The sequence below is a fragment of the Protopterus annectens genome, chromosome 7.part0 (assembly GCF_019279795.1).
Source record: "Protopterus annectens isolate FY-2018-M chromosome 7.part0, PAN1.0, whole genome shotgun sequence".
Taxonomy (NCBI): Eukaryota; Metazoa; Chordata; order Ceratodontiformes; family Protopteridae; genus Protopterus; species Protopterus annectens.
The window spans coordinates 1,686,040,090-1,686,060,899 of NC_056739.1; the positions used below are offsets into that span (position 1 = coordinate 1,686,040,090).

A 20,810-nucleotide genomic window follows, 5' to 3' on the forward strand; every position below is an offset into this window, starting at 1 on the left:
CAAAATCAGTAGGCTGTATAACAGGAAAAAAATCGTGGCAAAAATTAGGAGGTGCAGCACCCAACAAAATAAAAGGAGACTCAAACTAAACAAACAGAGGACTAAGTTTACCAAAGACAAATTTGAGGTAAGTTTGGCCTCCCAGGCCAAGTACAACCACAAAGCATTCTTTAGCTATATCCACAACCTCAAAGGCAATACACAATTGTGTGCAGAGAGTATTGTAAATGGAGCCACCTATATTGAGCCAGAAGGCAGCAAACCTGGCTGAAATACAGCTCCAACTTTACTCCCCCCCCCCCCCAAACCTTTCCTCATGAAATGTAATCAAATACAACTCCCCCTACTATCACTAGGGAACAGGTCCTTTAATGCTGTCTCTAAGACCAAGAACACTGCATCAGTGTGCCCAGACAATAGTCAGAGATGCCTTCTAAATAGCTTGAAACATGACCCACCATGGCCTCTGGAATTACAGGTTTTGTGCCTCGGCAACAGTCATCCTTCTGCACAAAAATGTGCCATCTACAGACCCTGGAAACTACAGACCCATAAGTCTCCCTAGTCTTGTATGTAAAGCCATGGAAAGAATCATCATAGAGACTATTGATAGAGATATAGTAAATCTCTAGACACTGGAGCCAACCCAGTTTGGTTTCATCAAGGGCAGATCATGCCTACTGAACCTGGTGGATTTCTTTGAGGTCACCAAAGCAATGGTTGAGGGCAAAAATCGTTCACACTGCCTACCTTGACCTGGCCAAGGGATTTGACACAGTACCCCACTCTGGTATTGTTGACCAACTCGAGAGGTTTTTTACACCACCTTATGTAACCTGGTGGATAGCCAACTGGCTCACAGGACCCAGGAAGTCAGAATTGGGGAGGCCACCTCTACAAAGAGGCCAGTCAAAAGTGGTGGCCCTCTGGGATCTGTCCTTGGACCACTCCTTTTTGGCATTTACATGGAAGTTAGACAATATTGGTGGTCTCCAGCTGACTAAATTTGCAGATTGCAAATTAGGAGCTGTCATTGAATCTCCTACTGACACACATTCTCCAGGAGGGGATACAATGCACACAGAGCCATGGACTAAAACTAAATGCCAAAAAATGCATAATAGTATCCTTTGGGAAGTCATCCATCCCTGGTAACTGTCCTATTGACAGCACACCCCTTAGAGTTGACTCAGTAGTCGTGGACTTGGGGATACGCATAATATTTAGCCTTTGACCATGTCTACAGTGGTGAGGAAATCCAAGGAAGTCATTGTTTTTACTGTATTCAACATTCATCAGATCAGTCATAGAGTACACTCCCCACTTTGGTATGTACCTAATCAGGCATATGCAACAATTGGAACTTCCACAGAGGTTCCTCACTAAAAGAATACAGGGCATAAATAAAATGTGCTATGCATACCACCTTAAGGCCCTATCCCTGTTTTGTCTGCTACAGGCTTTTGAGGGGAGATCTATGCCTGGCATGCAGGGCATTGTCAGGCCCACTCTGGACTTCCTGCATATCCACAAAACACCAGAATTATCCATTCTAAAGACTTGATCCTTGCCTGTGATATAAATAGGACCTGCTGTATACTGGTATGGTGCAACTTGGACAATTGGATGGGAAGCTGGACATTCATCCCTGGTGTGGCACCTATGTCTCTAATGGACACGGGTAACCTGTAAATGGTTAATCTCCCAGGTCCATGCTTACACTTATCAAGGGTATCAGAACTGGTCAAATGTAGGATGCATGGCTAGCCTGGTAAACCTCTATGAACCTATTCCAGACTATCTGCTTTTGCAGCCAGAAATGTCTAATGAAAAACAGCTTGACTGAAAGTGTAATTTATAAAATCTCTTGTATGGAAAGCCCTTATTCAAAATATTTTGGGATTTGTTGGCTGAATTCTTAAGCTAAGCATTGATATGGGAGCTAGAACCCCCTTCAGCCTATGAGGATGACTGTTTTGAGGTACTGTATTCAGTTGATGACTGGTCAGTTATCATTCAGAAGCTCCATGGTGAGTTGTGGTCCATTGTAAAGATTCTATGAAATGGCTGCCCTTTGACTCTTTCATAGTATCTATGTCCTCTGCAGGTCGGTGTGGATTTGTTACTAATAGATTGCAGCATGGCTGTAGTAGTGTTGGAATATGGTTGTAGCTAGAACAACAGTTGTCAACCTCTTGTAGAACCAGAGACTAATCCAGATGTCAGGGGCATTTTAAAATATTTGTCCTATTAACCTGAAGTTGACAAAGGTAAGAGTGTGAATTAACTGGTATTTTCTGTAGTAGTCTGTAACTGTAATTCTGTGAAATCTACCACATTTTCTTCCAAAACTGCCAACAGAATTTTGAGCCAAATTCGGGGACAGTTAAGAGGTATGGCTAAAACCCCAGATCTTCACTTATATGTGTGTGCACATAAAGCATGTTCTGACTCTAGCACAACTTTGATCATAAGCTTTGAGTTGTGAATGCTTGGATTATGGAATGCAGTTGGTGAGGATCATGACTGCTCAAAATCAAGCTTGGTTTCAGTGTTCATTATGCAGTAAACCATATAAAGATCTGTAAAACAGTGATACACTGAGATCACTTACACCCTGGCTCTTCTCTTTCAGGCTGTGCAGGCCAGCTTAATTTGCCCTTCAGAGCTTTTCATCCTCTGGTGTCATGCACCACCTTTTTTGGGGGGAGGGGATTGACAATCTGGCAGTTTCCCAGGATGTCCACAGCACATTGCAGTTTTTGCATATGTTTTTCTGCCTCACTGAGACCAGCTAAATCCAGTCTGAAGGAGACCATATAAATTTGCATTTTACCTGCTAGAGAGAACTCTGCCTCTGACGTCTAGCTCTAGTTGTATACCAAGCCAGTTTAGTCATATCTGAAGACTGGGTGTTTTACAACAACATTGAAGCCTTTATTTTTCCCCATCCTTAAACCAGCACTTGATTCTTGTATGATCTCTTAAAATCTGAGCATAGAAAAAGGTTGAGAGAGTTTATGAAAATAAAACGCAGTGACAGTGGTGAAGCAGTTGTCCACCAGGGAATTCCTAGAGTTTGAGCAAGCATATGACAGGGTCCCAAGAAAGCTAATTTGGGAAGTCCTGTGGTCATCTGAAGTTCCAGGATGCTAGCTGAATTAGTGCTTGCTATGTAGAGGGGCCTAATGACAAAAGTATAAATGGTAGAATCCAAGAAAACAATAACATGAACAAAAACCAATGCCAAACAACCACGACCAGCAGAACGAAAAAACACAGGCTCCAATCTGGCTAGAATAACTCCAGAAAAGTTTAATGTGAAGCACTTTTAGTCTTCCACCTTTGGAAGACTTCATCAGACAAAAGAAAAAAACTTCATACACAGTTTTAAAAGGGAAAAAAGGCGCCAAAGCACAGTAATTGGATTCAGCCACCATTCAATTAACTAATTAAATACCAAGTTAAATAAGTGTTCTGCATCAAAAAACCTTTTGTGTTAAAGCTCATGTCAGCAAAATAAAATTTTTCATTTAAAACTTCTGTTTAAAACTTTCATTTTAGAAAAAAAAATGCAAAACTGGTACTCTTAACAAAGAACAGAAATACTGAATGAAAAGCATAAATGTAGGAAAACATAATTTTAAATATATGCTTGGAGTGTAAAAGAAAAAAAAACGTAATAAGTATAAAATGAGTACAAATGTAATAGACTACTGCTCACAACACCAAGAGGTGACAGTGTCTGAAGCAAAAATGTCTAACTATGGCCAGGGTGTCAAATACCTAAAAGTACAAATACATACAATAAACTTGTGTTCCAAGACTTTAGAGAATCTGGGTTCTAAAAATGTTGAAAAATTTAAAAACAAATTTTTAGTACTAGGCTATAAAAATGTACAAAGGAACTCGAGACTAAAAACAGGAATAAACTACAACAGTTGCTACCTTTTGCTAACATGAAATACTGTGTGTTACCTCAATAGACTTCTCCACTTCAAAATACAAGTCAAAGATGTGACCATTTAAACCAGGGGGAGTGTAGGAATTCAGCCTAAGCTGCCAAGCAATTAAACGTTTCTCTAACAGTAACTGATGTGGTCCACATTTTTCATCAACCACTACCTGATCTATCCCTTTAAACAAAAAAGTATGGGTAGGGTTCACGTTAGTGTCTCGCTAGGGCATTGGTACTACTCTTCCTTATATGATGTGTGTCCATAAATCCTTTTAATTTCCTGTCAGTTTTGCCGATATAAAAAGCTGGACATGACTGACAGGAAGCCAGGTAAACCACTGATTTAGAGCTATAACTGTACCGGTTTCTGGCTTTAAACATGTGTTGATTCACTGTGAAACTAGACCCTGTAGAAATGAATTTACAATAATTACATGCCTCACATTTTGTATGTGCCCTCTGTTCTAGTGGGTTTCATAATCGTACTTTCCATGATACTTTAGATTTCTACCTTTTCTAAAAATAACTGGTTAGTCACCTAATTTCTCTACTAAATCCTTCTCAAAGGTCTAAGTGCCAATTTCTTCTAAGGATGTTGCTAATGAACTTCGCTTCTAAAGTAAAAGGGGTAATAAAACTCTTCTTGGTACAAACCAAGTCTGTACCTGTTGAGCCCACGACTACTGGTGGTGAACTTGTGCTGGGCACCACCACACTCAATTCTTCTTCCACATCCAAAACTAAATCTCCTTTGACGGTAAGGATGGGATTAAAAATACTTGACAGTCTTACAAACCTCTCTTACCACCTCATCAACTAATGACTCTGGGTAACCACGACTCATAAACATGTACTTCAAGATACATTCATCGTCAAATGATGTGTCTTCAGATGGCATTCGAGCTGCTCTTGCCAACTGTCCCTTTAGGACAGATTTCTTCTGATGGAACGGGTGACAACTGGAAAAGTGCAACAACGTGTTGGAATACGTAGGCTTCCTGAAAATTTTAGCTAAATAGCCTTTACATACAGTGTCCCTTACCAATTTCACATCTAAATAACTGATAGTGTCCTCTTTGTGTGTGTGAATCTTGAAGTACTGTTGTCTCCACTAAGCTACATGTCATCTGCACTCCCTTGAAACATGATGAAAATATCATCCAAAAACCTATTGTAAAGCTCTACTTTCTTGTGGATGTCTTTACTAAATGTGTTCATGTTCCCACTGTGCTAGAACTAAACTAGCATAACTTGCCCCACATGGGGAACCCATCACTACCCCTACCAATTACTTGCAGATGTTGCCATTGAAACGGACGTAGTTCAAAATCACGTCCAGTAATTCTTGAATCAAACGTATTTCATCACTCTCTGCTCCATAAGAAATAAGTTTCTTGGTGATATATTCTAACCCTATGTCATGTGGGATGGAGAAATAAAGGTCCACCATGTCTATTAAGAAAACAATGTCATGGAATATAAATTTTTCAAAAGCCCAAGAGTCTTTGCATATCTGTTCCTCCCTCACTACATATTTCTTTAAGAAGTCCTCCACAAACTTGGAGCATGCATATGTAATGGAAGACCTTGCATTCACCAAAGCCCTCAAAGGAGGGTTTTCAATGTTTTTATGTAGTTTAGGTAAACCAAACAAATTGGGTGTTCTTGGCTTCAAAATCACAAGGTAATTGAAACATCAACATTGATAAAACCCTTCTATCAACAAACCCCTAAGGAAGGAAAAGCTTCTTTTATAAGCAATATTCATTTCATTAAGGCTGGACCTCACGTGGATCTTACTGTCTAGCACGTCAAACATTCTGTTGTCATAGTCATTGTCCATGTTCACCAAACCTCCACCTTTGTCCGGTTTCAAACACCGGACCGGTAAGGCTCTGACCAATCTCAAAGCTTCAGCTTCATCCTCAGTTATGTTAACATTTTTTCTAGCACTCATACGTAGAGACCTCAAATCGGCCTCACACGTGCTCGAACAAAGAGTGGGGCACACTGGTGGGTTGTAAGTACTAGCCACTCTTAAAGGGTCCTTGATGTAACCCATACCTCCAAAAATTACAGAAAAGTTAAATTTTCGAATATATAATTTCAAATCAATCAAAACCCCTGGGAAGTCAAAATGCTCCTCTGGTACAAAAGTCAAACCCTTACTGAAAAGTTCACACAACTCCTGGCAAATGGTGTAACTTGAGAAAATTGTACAGCTTGAAGTCACCACTACCATTCAACAAAATTACAGGTGCATTAGTTGTCTGTTGTACTTGTGATTCTCCTTCGTGTTGTATCTCCGTGGGTGGTTCTGGCCCCTGTTGGAAAAAGAATCAATTTTGTTACTGTTGTAGTGGTTGTTGCCAACCGCATTGGTGACAGGATGCTTGTCAACAATGTTGTCCCTCCAGCTGCCCTCACAGATCTAGATTGCTGACCCCTGGTCCTACCCTCATGGGTACCTCAGGAACATTCCCATTGACTGTGTTCAACATTTGTACGTTGTGCAAGGGCATGACCAAATATACCCTTACCTTGAGAGGGTGGTGGTTTTGGGTATCCAACCCCATTTTTATAGTCACTGATGTCCCTTCTCAGTTTCGAGTTTAACTTCCGTGTTCTTGATTTTAATTGTTGGTCAATAGAAGAAAACACCCTTTTATAATCATAATGGTACCTTATGAACTCAGGGTGTGTTTTAATGTCCTTATTTAAAACTGATTTCGTTAGTTAGCCTCGATAGAAATAGAATAATGTTTGCACATGTCCATTAATTCAGCACCATGCTTGTCAAACAACATTAAAAGTTCATTGTAAAACACTGTCCCCACCTCTAACCCCGAAGGGTATTGCCAGGATCGCAAATCTTTCGGTACTACACCCGGTTTCTTACACACACCAAAATTTACTTCCAGTTGTAACTTTTTCAGTTTTAACATTTTCCATTCAATCTCTTAACTTGAGAGAGACTCTCCTCCTCCATTAGTGGTTTACCTGGCTTCCTGTCAGTCCTGTCTGGCTTTTTATATCTGCAAAACTGACAGGAAATTAAAAAGGATTTATGAACACATACAAGGAAGAATAGTACCAATGCCCTAGCGAGACACTAACGTGAATCCTACCCATGCTTTTTTGTTTAAAGTGATCAGGTAATGGTTGATAAAGGTGGACCACATCAGTTACTGTTGGAGAAACATGAACTTGTTTGGCAGCTTAGGATGAATTCCTACCCTCCCCCTGGTTTAAATGAGAACACATCTTTGACTTGTATTTTGAAGTTGAAGTCTGTATTTCATTTCATGTTAGCAAAAGGTAGCAACTGTTGTAGTTTATTCCTGTTTTTCGTCTTGAGTTCCTTTGCACATTTTTATAGTCTAGTACTAAAAATTTGTTTTTAAATTTTTCAACATTTTTAGAACCCAGATCCTCTAAGGTCTTGGAACACAGTTTACTGTATGTATTTGTACTTTTACGTATTTGACACCCTGTCCATAGCTATTGACATTTTTGCTTCAGACACTGTCACCTCTTGGTGTTGTGAGCAGTAGTCTGTTATATTTGTACTCATTTTATACTTATGTTTTTTTTTTACACTCCAAGCATATATTTAAATTATGTTTTCCTACATTTATGCTTTTCATTCAATATTTCTGTTTGAGTACAGTTTTGCATTTTGTTTTTCTAAAATGAAAGTTTTAAACAGAAGTTTTAAATGAATGATTTTATTTTGCTGACATGAGCTTTTTTAACACAAGAAAAAGGTTTTTGATGCAGAATACTTAATTATTTAACTTGGTATTTAATTAGTTAATTGAATGGTGGCTGAATCCAATTACTGTGCTTTGCTTTGGCACCTTTTTCTTTTTAAAACTGTGTATGAAGTTTATTTCTTTTGTCTGAAGTCTTCCAAAGGTGGAAGACGAAAAACGCTTCACATTAAACTTTTTAGTTATTCTAGCCAGATCAGAACCACGACCAGCAGGACTATGGACTCGCAGTGTAGAAATTCCAGAATAAAGATGTTAATCACCAACAAGGATGTTTAACAGTTTATTGAAGTTTCTCCAATAAAATTCACTTAAGCGCTTTCACCCAGTCAAATACCAGGCTTCATCAGAACAATATGCATAGTCTTTGCCTGCTTTAAATAGCAGTAGCAAGTCATATGACCACTAATTTCCACCAATAAAATTTTTTTTTTACTTTTGTTAAAACCAAAACAGTGCCACATAGCATTACGATGTACTAACTCATACAATTAATCCCAATAGTAAAATGAAAACATTAAATAGTTCTGCTTTTACACATACTACATCATTTTCAAGTGTCACACCAAATTCGAAATTCATTAACTTGTATAAACATTTCAATAAATCAAATCTTCAGTTGTAAGTGAAGTAAAATGTGAAATAAAATGTATTTCCCTCTCAGGATGCAGGCAAACTGTATTTGTAATCTAGCAGCTCTTAACTTCAATACGCTGTTTATGCTGATCATTTAACCCTGGAGCCCTACCTGCATCCAACCTAAGTTGCCAAAGCAACTCCTTGTACTCCAGTCTTGATTCCCAACTTCCTCCATGGGGGTCTACTACCACTTGTTCCAAAACAAGAAACTTAATATTCATGTCCTTACTAAGGAATGTCTAAAAAAAAAAAACATTGGTGTCCTTACCCTTAGTAACATCATACATATGTTCGTAAACCCTCCTTTTCAATTGCCTCGGTCTTCCCAATATAAAAACTCGTATAGGTCATGCATACTCCCATGTAAACCACACCTTTTGTCCCACAATTAAAATAATTGGAGGCTTTAAATTTGAATTTTCTAGATGGAATAAATACTACCCCTTGGTTAATCATGTAACTGCATTGATGGCAAGTACCACACTTGTATGTACCCATTTTTGACCTACCCCCTATTTTTTGAACATTGTACACTCCAATAGTTCTTTAAGGTTAGTGTCCCTCCTCCTAATAAATTGGGGGGGGTGGTGGTAGAGCCCTTAATGTCATCATTCAACCTTAAGATAGGCCAATGTTTCATAATTTCTTCCACCTCAGTCGATGTTGCAGAAAAGGTATGTATAAAGGCACCATTCAATTCTGATGCCTTCTGTACAGGGTTATTGAGGTCAGTTATTCCAGTACCTAATGAGGAAAATAATTTTGTATCTCTATCAATAACCTCTTTAGCCATACTCCAAGTTTTTTTTGGATAGCCCCTTTCTAAGAACAATTAACTAATGGTCTTAACCTCTTCTAAAAACTGATCCATCACACTTGTCATCCGTGAGGCCCTAATAATTTGGGCGTTCATAATCCCCGTTTTTTGGTAAAAAGGATGGCCACTGTCAAAATGCAAGTAAGAGTTAGAAAATGTAGTTTTTCTAAACTTGGATTGGAAACCTTTATTAATATTGTCCTTGTATAAAGTGACATCCAAATAATCCAAACTAGATTCACTTATGCAATATGTGAAGGCCAAAAATTCAGTAGTGTCGTTAATGTAACACAAATTCTTCAAATTTCTCAGAGCCTTTCCACAACAAACCAATATCATCTAGGTATCTAGTGTAATAAGTAATGTACCTAGACCAATCCGTTTGTAGAACATATTTTCGTTCCCAATAGTTTAACACAATTGGTGTATAAGGGGGCACATGGTGCCCCCATGGCCACTCCTTTCTTTTGTTGGTAAAATTCACCATTAAAATATAAAATTGTTTTTAAGGACTGTTTCTGTAAATTCCAGAATTAAGTTAATTGTGTTGCTATCTAATCCAGATGGAGGTGAGTGTCTGATAGTGATGTTTATGAAGCTTGAAATTGATGGTGTAATGATGAATGTTAGTGCATATGCTCCACAAGTTGGGTGTGCGATGGATGAGAGAAAAATTTTGGAGTGAGTTGGATGAAGTGGTAGTGAGTGTACGCAAGGGTGAGAGACTAGTGATTGGAGCGGACTTCAATGGGCATGTTGGTGAAGTGAACAGAGGGGATGAGGAAGTGATGGGTAGGTATGGTAAGGAGAGGAATGCAGAAGGTCAGATTGTGGATTTTGTGAAAAGGATGGACATGGCTGTGGTGAATACGTATTTTAAGAAGAGGGAGGAGCCATAGGGTGACGTACAAGAGTGGAGGAAGATGCACACAGGTGGATTATATCCTATGTGGGAGGGCCAGTCTGAAGGAGATTGGAGACTGTAAAGTGGTGACTGGGGAAAGTGTAGTTAAGCATTGTGGAATGATCTGCAGGATGATGGTGATGAAGCGGAGGAGGAGTGTGAAAGCAGAGCCAAGGATTAAATGGTGGAAGTTAAAAAAAAAAAAAAAAAAAAAAAAAAAAAGGTGATTGTGAGGTGGAGTTCAGGGAAGAGTTAAGACAGGCACTGGGAGGCAATGAAGAGTTACCGAATAGCTGGGTAACTACAGCAGAGCTAGTAAGGGAGACTGCTAGGAAGGTGCTTGATGTGACATCTGGACAGAGGAAGGAGGACAAGGAGACATGGTGGTGGAATGAGGAAGTACAGGAGAGTATACAGAGGAAGAGGCTGGCGAAGAAGTGGGATTGTCAGAGATGAAGAAAGACATGAGTATAAGGAGATGAAGTGCATGGCAGAGAGGTGGCGAAGGATAAGGCATATAGAGAGTTGTATGAGAGATTGGACACTAAAGAGGGAGAAAAGGACCTGTACCGATTGGCTAGACAGAGGGACAGAGCTGGGAAAGATGTGCAGCAGGTAAGGGTGATAAACAGTGAGGGAAACGTACTCACAAGTGAGGAGAGTATGTTGAGTAGATGGAAAGAGTACTTTGAAGGGCTGATTAATGAAGAGAATGAGAGAGAAGGTTGGATGATGTGGGGATAGTGAATCAGGAAGTGAAGCAGATTAGCAAGGAGGAAGTAAGGACAGTTATGAAGAGGATGAAGAATGGAAAGGCTGTTGGCCCAGATGACATACCAGTGGAAGCATGGAGGTGCTTAGGAGAAATGGCAGTGGAATTTTTAACCAGATTGTTTAATGAAATTTTGGAAAGTCAGAGGATGCCTGAGGAGTGGAGAAAATGTTTTGGTACCTATCTTTAAGAATAAGGGTGATGTGCAGAGCTGCAGTAATTAGAGGGATAAAATTGATCAGTCATAGCTTGAAGTTATGGGAAAGAGTAGTGGAAGCTAGGTTAAGAAGGGAGGTGATTAGTGATCAGCAGTATGGTTTCATGCCAGGAAAGAGCACTACAGATGCAATATTTGCTCTGAGTGTTGGAGAAATACAGAGAAGGTCAGAAGGAGTTGCATTGTGTCTCTGTGGACTTGGAGAAAGCATATGACAGGGTGCCTAGAGAGGAGTTGTGGTATTGTATGAGGAAGTCGGGAGCGGCAGAGAAGTATGTAAGAGTGGTACAGGATATGTACAAGGGTAGTGACATTGGTGAGGACTGCTGTGGGAGTGACAGATACGTTTAAGGTGGAGGTGGGATTACATCAAGGATCAGCTCTGAGCCCTTTCTTATTTGCAGTGGTGATGGACAGGATTGACAGATGAGATTAGACAGGAGGCCCCGTGGACTATGATTGCAGATGACATTGTGATATGTAGTGAGAGTAGGGGTCAGGTTGAGGAGACCCTGGAGAGATGGAGATATGCTTTAGAGAGAAGAGGAATTAAGGTCAGCAGGGCTAAAACAGAATATGTGTGTAAATGAGAGGGAGGGTAGAGGAATGGTGGGGATGCAGGGAGTAGAGTTGTTAAAGGTGGAGGAGTTTAGTACTTGCTCAACAGTTCAGAGTAATGGTGAGTGTGGAAGAGAGGTGAAGAGAGTACAGGCAGGGTGGAATGGGTGGAGAAGAGTGTCAGGAGTGATTTGTGACAGACTGGTACCAATAAGAGTGAAAGGGAAGGTCTACAAGAGGGTAGTGAGACCAGCTATGTTATATGGGTTGGAGACGGTAGCATTGTCTAAAAGGCAGGTGTCAGAGCTGGATGTGGCAGAGTTAAAGATGTTAAGACTTGCACTGGGTGTGACTAGGATGGACAGGATTAGGAATCAGTATATTAGAGGGTCAGCTCAGGTTGGACAGTTTGGAGACTAAGCAAGAGAGGCGAGATTGCATTGGTTTGGACATGTGCTGAGGAGAGATGCTGGGTATATTGGGAAAAGGATGCCAAGGATGGAGCTGCCAGGTAAGAGGAAAAGAGGAAGGCCTAAAATGAGGTTTATGGATGTGGTGAGAGGACATGCAGGTAGTTGGTGTGAAAGAGCATGATGCAGAGGACAGGAAGAAATGGAAACAGATGATCCGCTGTGGCGACCCCTAATGGGAACAGCCGAAAGAAGATTTGTAACAGTTATAAGAGGTAGGCAGTAGTCTTATTCAGGTAGTGGGTGCAGTCAGCTAGTTTTTTTTTCTTTATGCCATCTGCTCAGAACTTGATTATTTTCTATGTGCTGGTATGTTTGTACATTTAATTTTTAAAGTATGTTGAAATTAGTGGATGTCTGCTATAAAAGTAGTTGTAGAAAACCTGTGAATAACAGTTAATACCTACCTTTTGAGAAGAGGGACTACTTGGTAATGGGAAACTTCCATATGTTAATAGTATGAGTGGCTCATTTTTAAAGTATACAAGAATTACAATGCTCTTGATATGCCAGATTGGTAATGCTAGTGTACATTTGTCTTAAATGTAGGCAGGAGTACTGACACTGAAAACAGTGGCACCTCCGGAAAAATGCATGTTTAAGTTCATAGCTTTAGCTTAGTTTATTGGTAATGCAAGACTATGAAAGGTAATGGATTGGGGTGAATGAAATTGAATTCCTGGGAGGACAGTGCAACTCAGCTTTTCAGGTGCTTAGTGTGTGAAGCCTTATATTGGGTGTGGTTGCAGTTGATCATAGCCTGCTTATTTGCCATTTACTCTGAAGACTGAGCACCTTGTGTACCAGTCAGTGAAGGTTTGACTGGTCATCCATGAGATTTACCTGCAGGAATATATTGTAGATTCTTTCTCACTGGCTGTTTTTAATCAGTAGAAGATTAAAAAGCAGAAGATTATCCATTCAGCTACATTGATGCCTAAAAATGAAATGTTGGAAAAATTAGTGGAAAGAGCATTATGATAGGTCTCCAATTTGTAAACCAGATGCAATCTGATTTCAGTAATTTTTCAGGCAGCTTGAACTAGCATACAGTATTGACTGGAAGAAGGATGGAAAGCTGTAGAGGAGCTGCAGATATATAAAAACATAGATCAATGTCTAGAGAAGAATAACCAGAAAAGTCACAAGAACAAAGGCAAGACCTAAAAAATGGAAAATCGCCCTCCTCTGCCTCAACAGGCAAATAAGACATCTGGTCAACTCTTCTAATGGCCTAGTTGAGGGAAACTTGGCTAGCACAGTTGAGAATAACCAAGGGTAGGACCCAAGCAAGTGCAGAACTAGTAGCAAACTATCTCTCACTGAACCCACATAGAAAACTGCTAGCAGATAGGTTTGGTGAAAAATTCACCCCCTATCCCCTCCAAATCTATCATAAGCCTTGCCCCAAACTTCTGCTCAACCTACATATCTGAAGAACAGGTCACCAAAGCCTTGTCCAAGGCAAAAAACACAGCCTATATGGGAGCAGATGGCATCCCAGGCTGTTTTGTGTACACTGAAAGCCTTGGTGCTGAAACCGGTTTGTGTTTTGTGCATCATATGGTCACACAATGTATTAATTTTGGCTCTTGCCTTATTAAAACATTTCTGGTTCTCTCGCATTGAGTGCTGGCCTAACAATAGACCTGGGAAGTAGACCCATAAACCTGACCAGCCTCATTTGTAAGGCCATGGTACATATTATGAACCTTGTAAGTAAAGACATGTGACCTACAATCCATGGATCCTACAGAATTTGGCTTCATCAAGGGCAGATCCTGCCTGTTGAATCTTGTGGATTTTTTCAAAAATGTGACCAGGACCATTGAGGGTATATCTGTGCATGCAGTATACCTTGACTTGGCAAAGGCTTTCAACAGAATCCCACACTGTCATTTAGTGATTAAACCTGGCAAAGTGAATGTAAACCCCTTTTGTTGTAAGATGGGTTGCTAACTGGTTCACAAACTGGGCACACACTCAAAGTGGGTGACTCTACATCAGCAAGCAGACGTGTTACCAGCAGGGTGCTACACGGGTAAGTGCTGGGCCCTCTACTGTTAGGTATATACTCGGAAGCTCAGGTCAAAATTAAGGGGTTGTGGCTGACCAGATTTGCAGACTGCAAACTGGGTGCAATTATTGCATCCCCAAATGTCAGTATACTCCAGGAGGGTCTTATGCAGACTCTCTCAAACTGAATGCAAAGAAATGCATCATTCCCTAAGGCACAATGTCCCTTCACACCAAATCAACAGTACCCTAAGTGCCCACGAAGTGGTAAAGATAAGTGACTCCAGAACATGCTGTACACAGACTAACATCCCTGTCTCTTTACTCTGCATCATAAAAACTTCTTAGGGGATACTTGCGCCTGGCTTTCAAAGCAATTTTAGACCCAAATCTAATGAGCTTGCTGTGCATTTGTAAATCAAACTGGATTAGAGCCACCCATTCCAGGGACCTAAATATGGCCTGCAACTTAAATAGGGCATGCTGGAGAGACTTTATCTCCAGCAACTGCCATGTCTGTGTAATATGCTACCTATTGTGAAACAGAGTACCTCTGACACTGTTCAAAAGGAACTTGGACGAGTGGATTGGGCACCATAAATTCTTACCAAAAATAGCTCCCACAGCCCTACTGAGCATGGGCAGTCATTACTAAATGCATTCTTGTATATTAACATTTCTGTCGTATTACATTGGGATGAAACAGGCTTGAAATCACCTTTGGGTTGATAGCCTAGTAATCTGCTATGATCCTACACAAAGAAACAGAATTGTCATGGAGTTGTAGAGAAATGCTACCCAAATTGTCTCCAAAAAAAGTTGTATTGCGACAAATGATTCAAAAGGAAAATTGCAAATCCGTTGAAGTCATATTAAAAATTTCTAAATTTGGAGAGCTATTGATACCAAGTGGGCATGCAGACCAGTTTGACTTTGATAGACCAAAAGTTGCATTTATTGTATTCTGAATGTGTACAAAGATCTTTGTAAAAAAGTAACATGCTTAGTGTAAACTTTAAGGTATTTTTCTAAGTGCAAGTGAAATGGGTATACTTGTAACTTGAAGAAAATATGAATGTAGTATATGGGAGTGCATATTTTTTTAAATATTGCCTACTTTTGGGAAGCTACATGCCATGTCTGATCATATTAGGAAGCCATCCTCTCTGTATTGTACTGGAGCATTTTGGCAGACACGCAAATACTGAAGAATCTCCAACATTTTGCCTACCTTGCTAGTCTTGTTGAGTGAATTAGACAGCTTTCTCTAGTTATTGTCTTTTAGGAGACTATTAAAATCATTTAGTCTTAATTTTTTTTTTAATATATCTTAACCTTTTAGCTGTTTTTATTTGATCATGAATTTTAGTAGCATGTTTTTCTCTATAGTATACCTTAACTTGTGGCAAACTTTCAAGACACTCGCCAAAGCTTTTAAAAATATTGGTTTCAAAGAGGCTATACATTTATAAGGAACCAACAAACCGGTATGTATGGCCTTTAGTTTGCCTACCTGTGTGGCACTTGCTTCATACCAAATGTGTAAGTGATGTGTTTGGCAGACTATGGAATGAGTAAGGAGAGTGATTTCTTAAAATTCTGGGTATTCTAGTACAAACAGTTTTGACTAGGACGGACTAACAGCCTTCAAAATGAGATGTTTCCTTGGCTTTCATTTAGCTTGTTTATACATAAAACAGCTCTGTATGTGAATTCTATTTTTAAGAATCTTAAAGCAGTAGATTGCTATTTGCCAGTAGGGTGAAATTAAGATTAGAATGGGCATGAAAAAGTAACTGCATCACTTCCAAAGCAAGTCTAGCTGTATTTTCTTTCTAGAGTAACAATTGTGAAAGCTTTCAATACATAAATGTAAAACATTGTGCCAGTAGGCTAAACAAATGAGTTTAAATCTCATTTAAAACTTGGTTACTGTCCTTTTGAAACTAGGTCCATGACTGAGAACATTTTAGAAGTCAATCTTGCCATACAATTGTATAAACTTTTATGAATATTATGTAGCATTTTTGTGAATAGTCAGTGATCTTCAGTTGTCGGCGATTCTTTTCAAGTAACAGTATATTTTACATTGTACCACACACCACGCTTCTAGGTGTCTCGACAGATAAAAACTGATGTACACACCCAGCTTGACTAACCAAAAACTGATGTACAAGACATTTCTTCAACCTGCATATTGTTTGTCTTTCGGCTTTTCCCGGTTAGGGGTCGCCACAGCGGAACGCCGGTCCGCTAATGATTGGCAGTAGAGTTTTACGTGCTGGCTTGCTGGGCCTAACGCACAACCTTCAATGAAGGAACACCCGTTCACGCATGTCGCCACACAGAAGATGCTCTGAGAATCGAACGGGCAACGTCTAACTGAGGTGACAACGCTACCACAGCACCACCACCGCAGTTCAACCTGCATATTGTACGAAAAGCAAAACCTGAATAAAACTACAATAAAATAGCCAAATTCCCTGCCAGCCACATCACTGCACATCTCTCACATTTAAGCTGGCTTGAGTTAAACCATTACCTCGCACACTTAATAAAACCAATTAAATGCCTGGCCTTCCTCAACATTGTACATGTGTTCACCACATAGACCTCTTTGCCCAAAACAAAATGCTTCAAACTATGGTAAGCCAGAAATGTCTGTTAACTGTATCTCAAAAATCCACAGTTAACTATATCTTAAAATATGTTCACTGTAAATTGTTTTTAACTTTACTAAGCTTAAATGGTATATACTGTGCATGTTTAAGCTTTTCATTCTAGGCCTCTTAAAATTTATTCACCCAGTCTTGTATTCCCAGATTGGTTAAATTTGTAATATTTCAGCAGCTGTATCATAAGATGAATCAATGGCTGTTAACCAGGGGGCTTAGAACTACAGTAGTCTGGAGTTTGTTCAAGTGACTACTGCCTCAGATGTAGTGATGAAACTAGTATTTCATGATTTGACCTCAACCTGTTCCACTTTCTCCAGGTGTACCCACCATTTAGATCTCTAGTGCTTGTGTTGGGCTGGATTAGTGATAGTACATAAAACTACAGAAGTGATTCCTCGTACTAGACCAACTCCTGCAAGGGTACAGTGCAAGCAAATCTGAACCCTGGTCTCTATCCAACATTTGGCTTATTAAGAATGAGCTAGATCACTTTTGAAAATGCTTGTGTATGTATTTTCTCACTCTGGACTTCTAAGCCAAGGTTTAAACTCTGATCCTTGAAGCAGACACAGGCTGGAGTGCCAGTAGGAGTACTTGCTGTTGGGACAGATTTTGAACATTTGCTGTGTTGCACAGATACCCTGCAAGAAGGCAATACTGTTATTTGGAATTTGTTCCATGTCTTGGCAGACTAGCTCTTCCATATTGACACGTTTTGCAGTCCAGCATATCTTAATCAGAAGAGGTCTTCTGTCAGAGAATAAAGTAATTCTTCATTACAGCCAAGGTTGAAAGCATTGGATGATGAGTGTTGCAATACCACCATTGACTTTTTTTCAGCATTCCTTGCCGTCAACTAGAATTTTCTTAGTGTATGTTACTTATCTTGCAGCACTTTTGTCACTTAAATGATAATGTTTTGTTTCTTACAGGTCCAGTTGGATTGTGGTAACGTCTTGCCCAGATGTGCTTGATCCAGAAATTTGACAGTCTTGTTCTATTCAGGATGAGGAGAGTTTGACTAATCTTTGATTAGCTCCATTAGATGTGTGTGCAGGCAGAGAGCAACCTCTGAAGTATTCTTCCTCCCACTTCCCTTAGGATGTTTCATCTCTAGGAGAGGTGGGAGTCATTACTGTTATGCTGGTAATCACGCGCATATTTGGTTCACTTTGGAAATCGGTTTCGTCAACCCTTGGACAATCTGGGTGCTATCCTTAAGTCCATGATGAGATTGTCCTCAATTTAGACCGTGAAATTTCAATGCTACATTTAGCCTCATAATCCGTATCGTCCCCATTATATTTATGGAGGGCAATAAGTGGGAAGACTGCTTAGTTTTTATGGGTTGTCGGGTGGGGGGGGGGGGTAGGTGCCACAGACTAAAACTTTAACATCCCAAGGTGGTCTCCAATATCAAACATACTTCCTGAAGACCTGGCTAAGTTTATGCATGCATTTAGCCTTTGGCTTGATTTACAGTGATGCAGTTTACATTAGGCTGTGATGCTTCTGATTTTGGATGTTTATATATATATATTCATTGACTTGCACTGGCTGTCATTGACTTATGTACAAGGTAGAGATCTTGCTCTTCAGGCTCTGTGCAGTGTTTTGGATCCCTTCTGTCTGTCTTATTGTCTCTTGCATTCTTGTTGGAAGCACTTGTTCAGAGGGTTTTGTTCCTTTTTTTTTTTTCCTGTGTGTCTGTGACCTGCTGAATTTGCATGAGTCAGGAACCAACTGTGAACCTAAGTGAGGTCTCTAAAGCCTTCCATCTTTTTCAAAAGGCTTATTTCAGTTTGAACCATTCTAGGTGATTTATTTTGCTTGTACTCCAGGCAAGTATATCTGAAGCATTTGTCTTAATCATATTTTTGTGTGCATAAATACAATACCAAAGTAGTGTACAAGTGTATTATGTGCTATTCGTGAATACTATCAAACGCATTATATTTCAGCTTTGCTTAAAACTCTTACGGGTTTGTGTATTGGGTATATTTTACTTTAGATTCAAGTGTTATTACGGTTTAGATTTATTTTGATATTCTGGGTTACATCATATTAGGAACACAATGCCATTAAGCGTATTTTTGGCAAATGCAAAATGAGTGCTGTTCAACAAAATTGCTTTCAGCAACAGTGGCTTGCTTTTTTCAGCTGTGTTGTGACCTCTAATTTGGTATACACAAGTCTGGGGGGGGTATTCCCACTTGGGGGGTACGGGGGGGGCAAAAACAAATGAGTTGTCCGTTGATAGTTTTTGGTGAAGTATTTTCACTTTTTTCATTTACTAAAATTACCTTTGACCCTACTCAAATCCATCTATTCATGTCACCAGTATTTTTCTGAACTATGGTAGGCTTGTGCAGAGAAATCAGCGTTAAGTTTTCACATTTTCTGTTTTGCCCTGACTTGCCCTTTTGATCAGTGGGCATATTTTATAGTTTTCATCTCATTAGCATAGCATTAGTCTCCAAGGGGGGACTCTGGAAATGTTACTCCTCAGGTTTCAGAAAACTAGCAGTACAAACTGGCATCACTTGCAGATGGTTCTGATCGGAGTCTCCTGCTGTAGTTTGACTTCAGTCAGTAAATGAGCAAAACCTGTGTGGCTTGAAAGGTTAACCATATGCGAGCAGAATAGAGTTAAGTCTTTCAGTTTTGAAATCTGAGTCTAGTAACATTTAGAGTAGCCTAAAGATCTGCTATGGTTTCCAGGAGAGTAGCCTAAAGATCTGCTATGGTTTCCAGGAAACTTGAAGTACATGCTGACATCACTTGACAGTTTCGAGCGGACTGTCATGCAGCTGTAAAACTTCAGTCACTAAATGCGCAAAAAATATATGTACTGCTTGAAAGCTTGCCCATAACTAAGAAGGATAAAGCTTAAAAGATCAGTGTTAAAATACATTTAATACAAAAGGTGCCAAACAAATGGCACAGTACCAAGGCCTGCCATTGTCTGGGTCTCCACATCCTTTTTAAAAAAAAAATATAGGTGTGACCATATCCAGCAAAGTAAGTTTAAAAAAAAAAAAAAAAACACAAAAGCCAGTATTGCATTTACTTCAGCTGTTGGCACATGCCTGTTCACTGTTTAGTGCATTTCCTGTAAACTAATTTTTTGATTCCGAATTTTTGGTGCGAGTTCATTGCAAACTAAGAATTAGTATCCTTTTGTTTGCAGTACATGGAGGAGATGGCTGATGCTTTAACGTACTGTCATGAAAATAATGTGATTCATCGTGACATTAAACCAGAGAATCTTCTCATGGGACTGCGAGGGGAACTAAAAATTGCAGACTTTGGGTGGTCTGTCCATACCCTTTCACTGAGGTAAGATCAAATACAAGCAAAATAAATGGTCAAACTGATTCTTCATGACCGGTTTTATGATTGGGTTCTGACAGCATCCCTTAATGTTGACAAAATGCTAGAATTTTAGGTGAACTGTGAGCTCTGAAGAAATAGCAGTTTGAGTTAATGAATCTGTAGCCTAACCAAACACTGCTTTTTGACTTTCAGATTTTCCTCTAAAGTGGAGTATGCTAATTTCTTTAGATGGACACTAAAGATTGTGGTGTGGCTTTTACATCTAAAATTGGATCAATACAGTCTCAAAGCAGTATCAGCAGGATGGTGTTCCATTTCCCCACCCAGTCCCTTTCTCAGATTTATAAACGGATATACAAAGATTTACAGCTGCCTTGCTAACATCTCACAAATGATTGTTGCATTATTATATCTTGGCTTTATAGTCTCCCATACTGATCTAGTATTGTAAGGAAAGTCGTATATTTTATGTAGTTAAGTTTTGAATATCAAGCTTGATATATTATACTGATTAGTAGAAGTCCTTGCTAACATACACTAATATATATATATACATAAATGTGTGTGTGGAGATATATATATGTGTGTGTGGAGATTATATATATATATATATATGTGTGTGTGTGGAGACGTGTGTGGAGACGTGTGTGGAGACGTGTGTGGAGACGTGTG

At 39.5% G+C, this 20,810-nt stretch overlaps 1 protein-coding gene across 1 annotated transcript in view; it reads left to right on the forward strand.

The window, feature by feature from the left end:
- Positions 1-20,810, forward strand: part of LOC122806185 (aurora kinase C-like) — a 323,495-nt gene that overhangs the window by 282,401 nt on the left and 20,284 nt on the right. Inside the window, exon 7 of the mRNA XM_044076418.1 lies at positions 19,993-20,141. Within this exon, the coding sequence (XP_043932353.1) occupies positions 19,993-20,141 (149 nt within the window). The remainder of the gene's footprint in view (positions 1-19,992; positions 20,142-20,810) is intronic.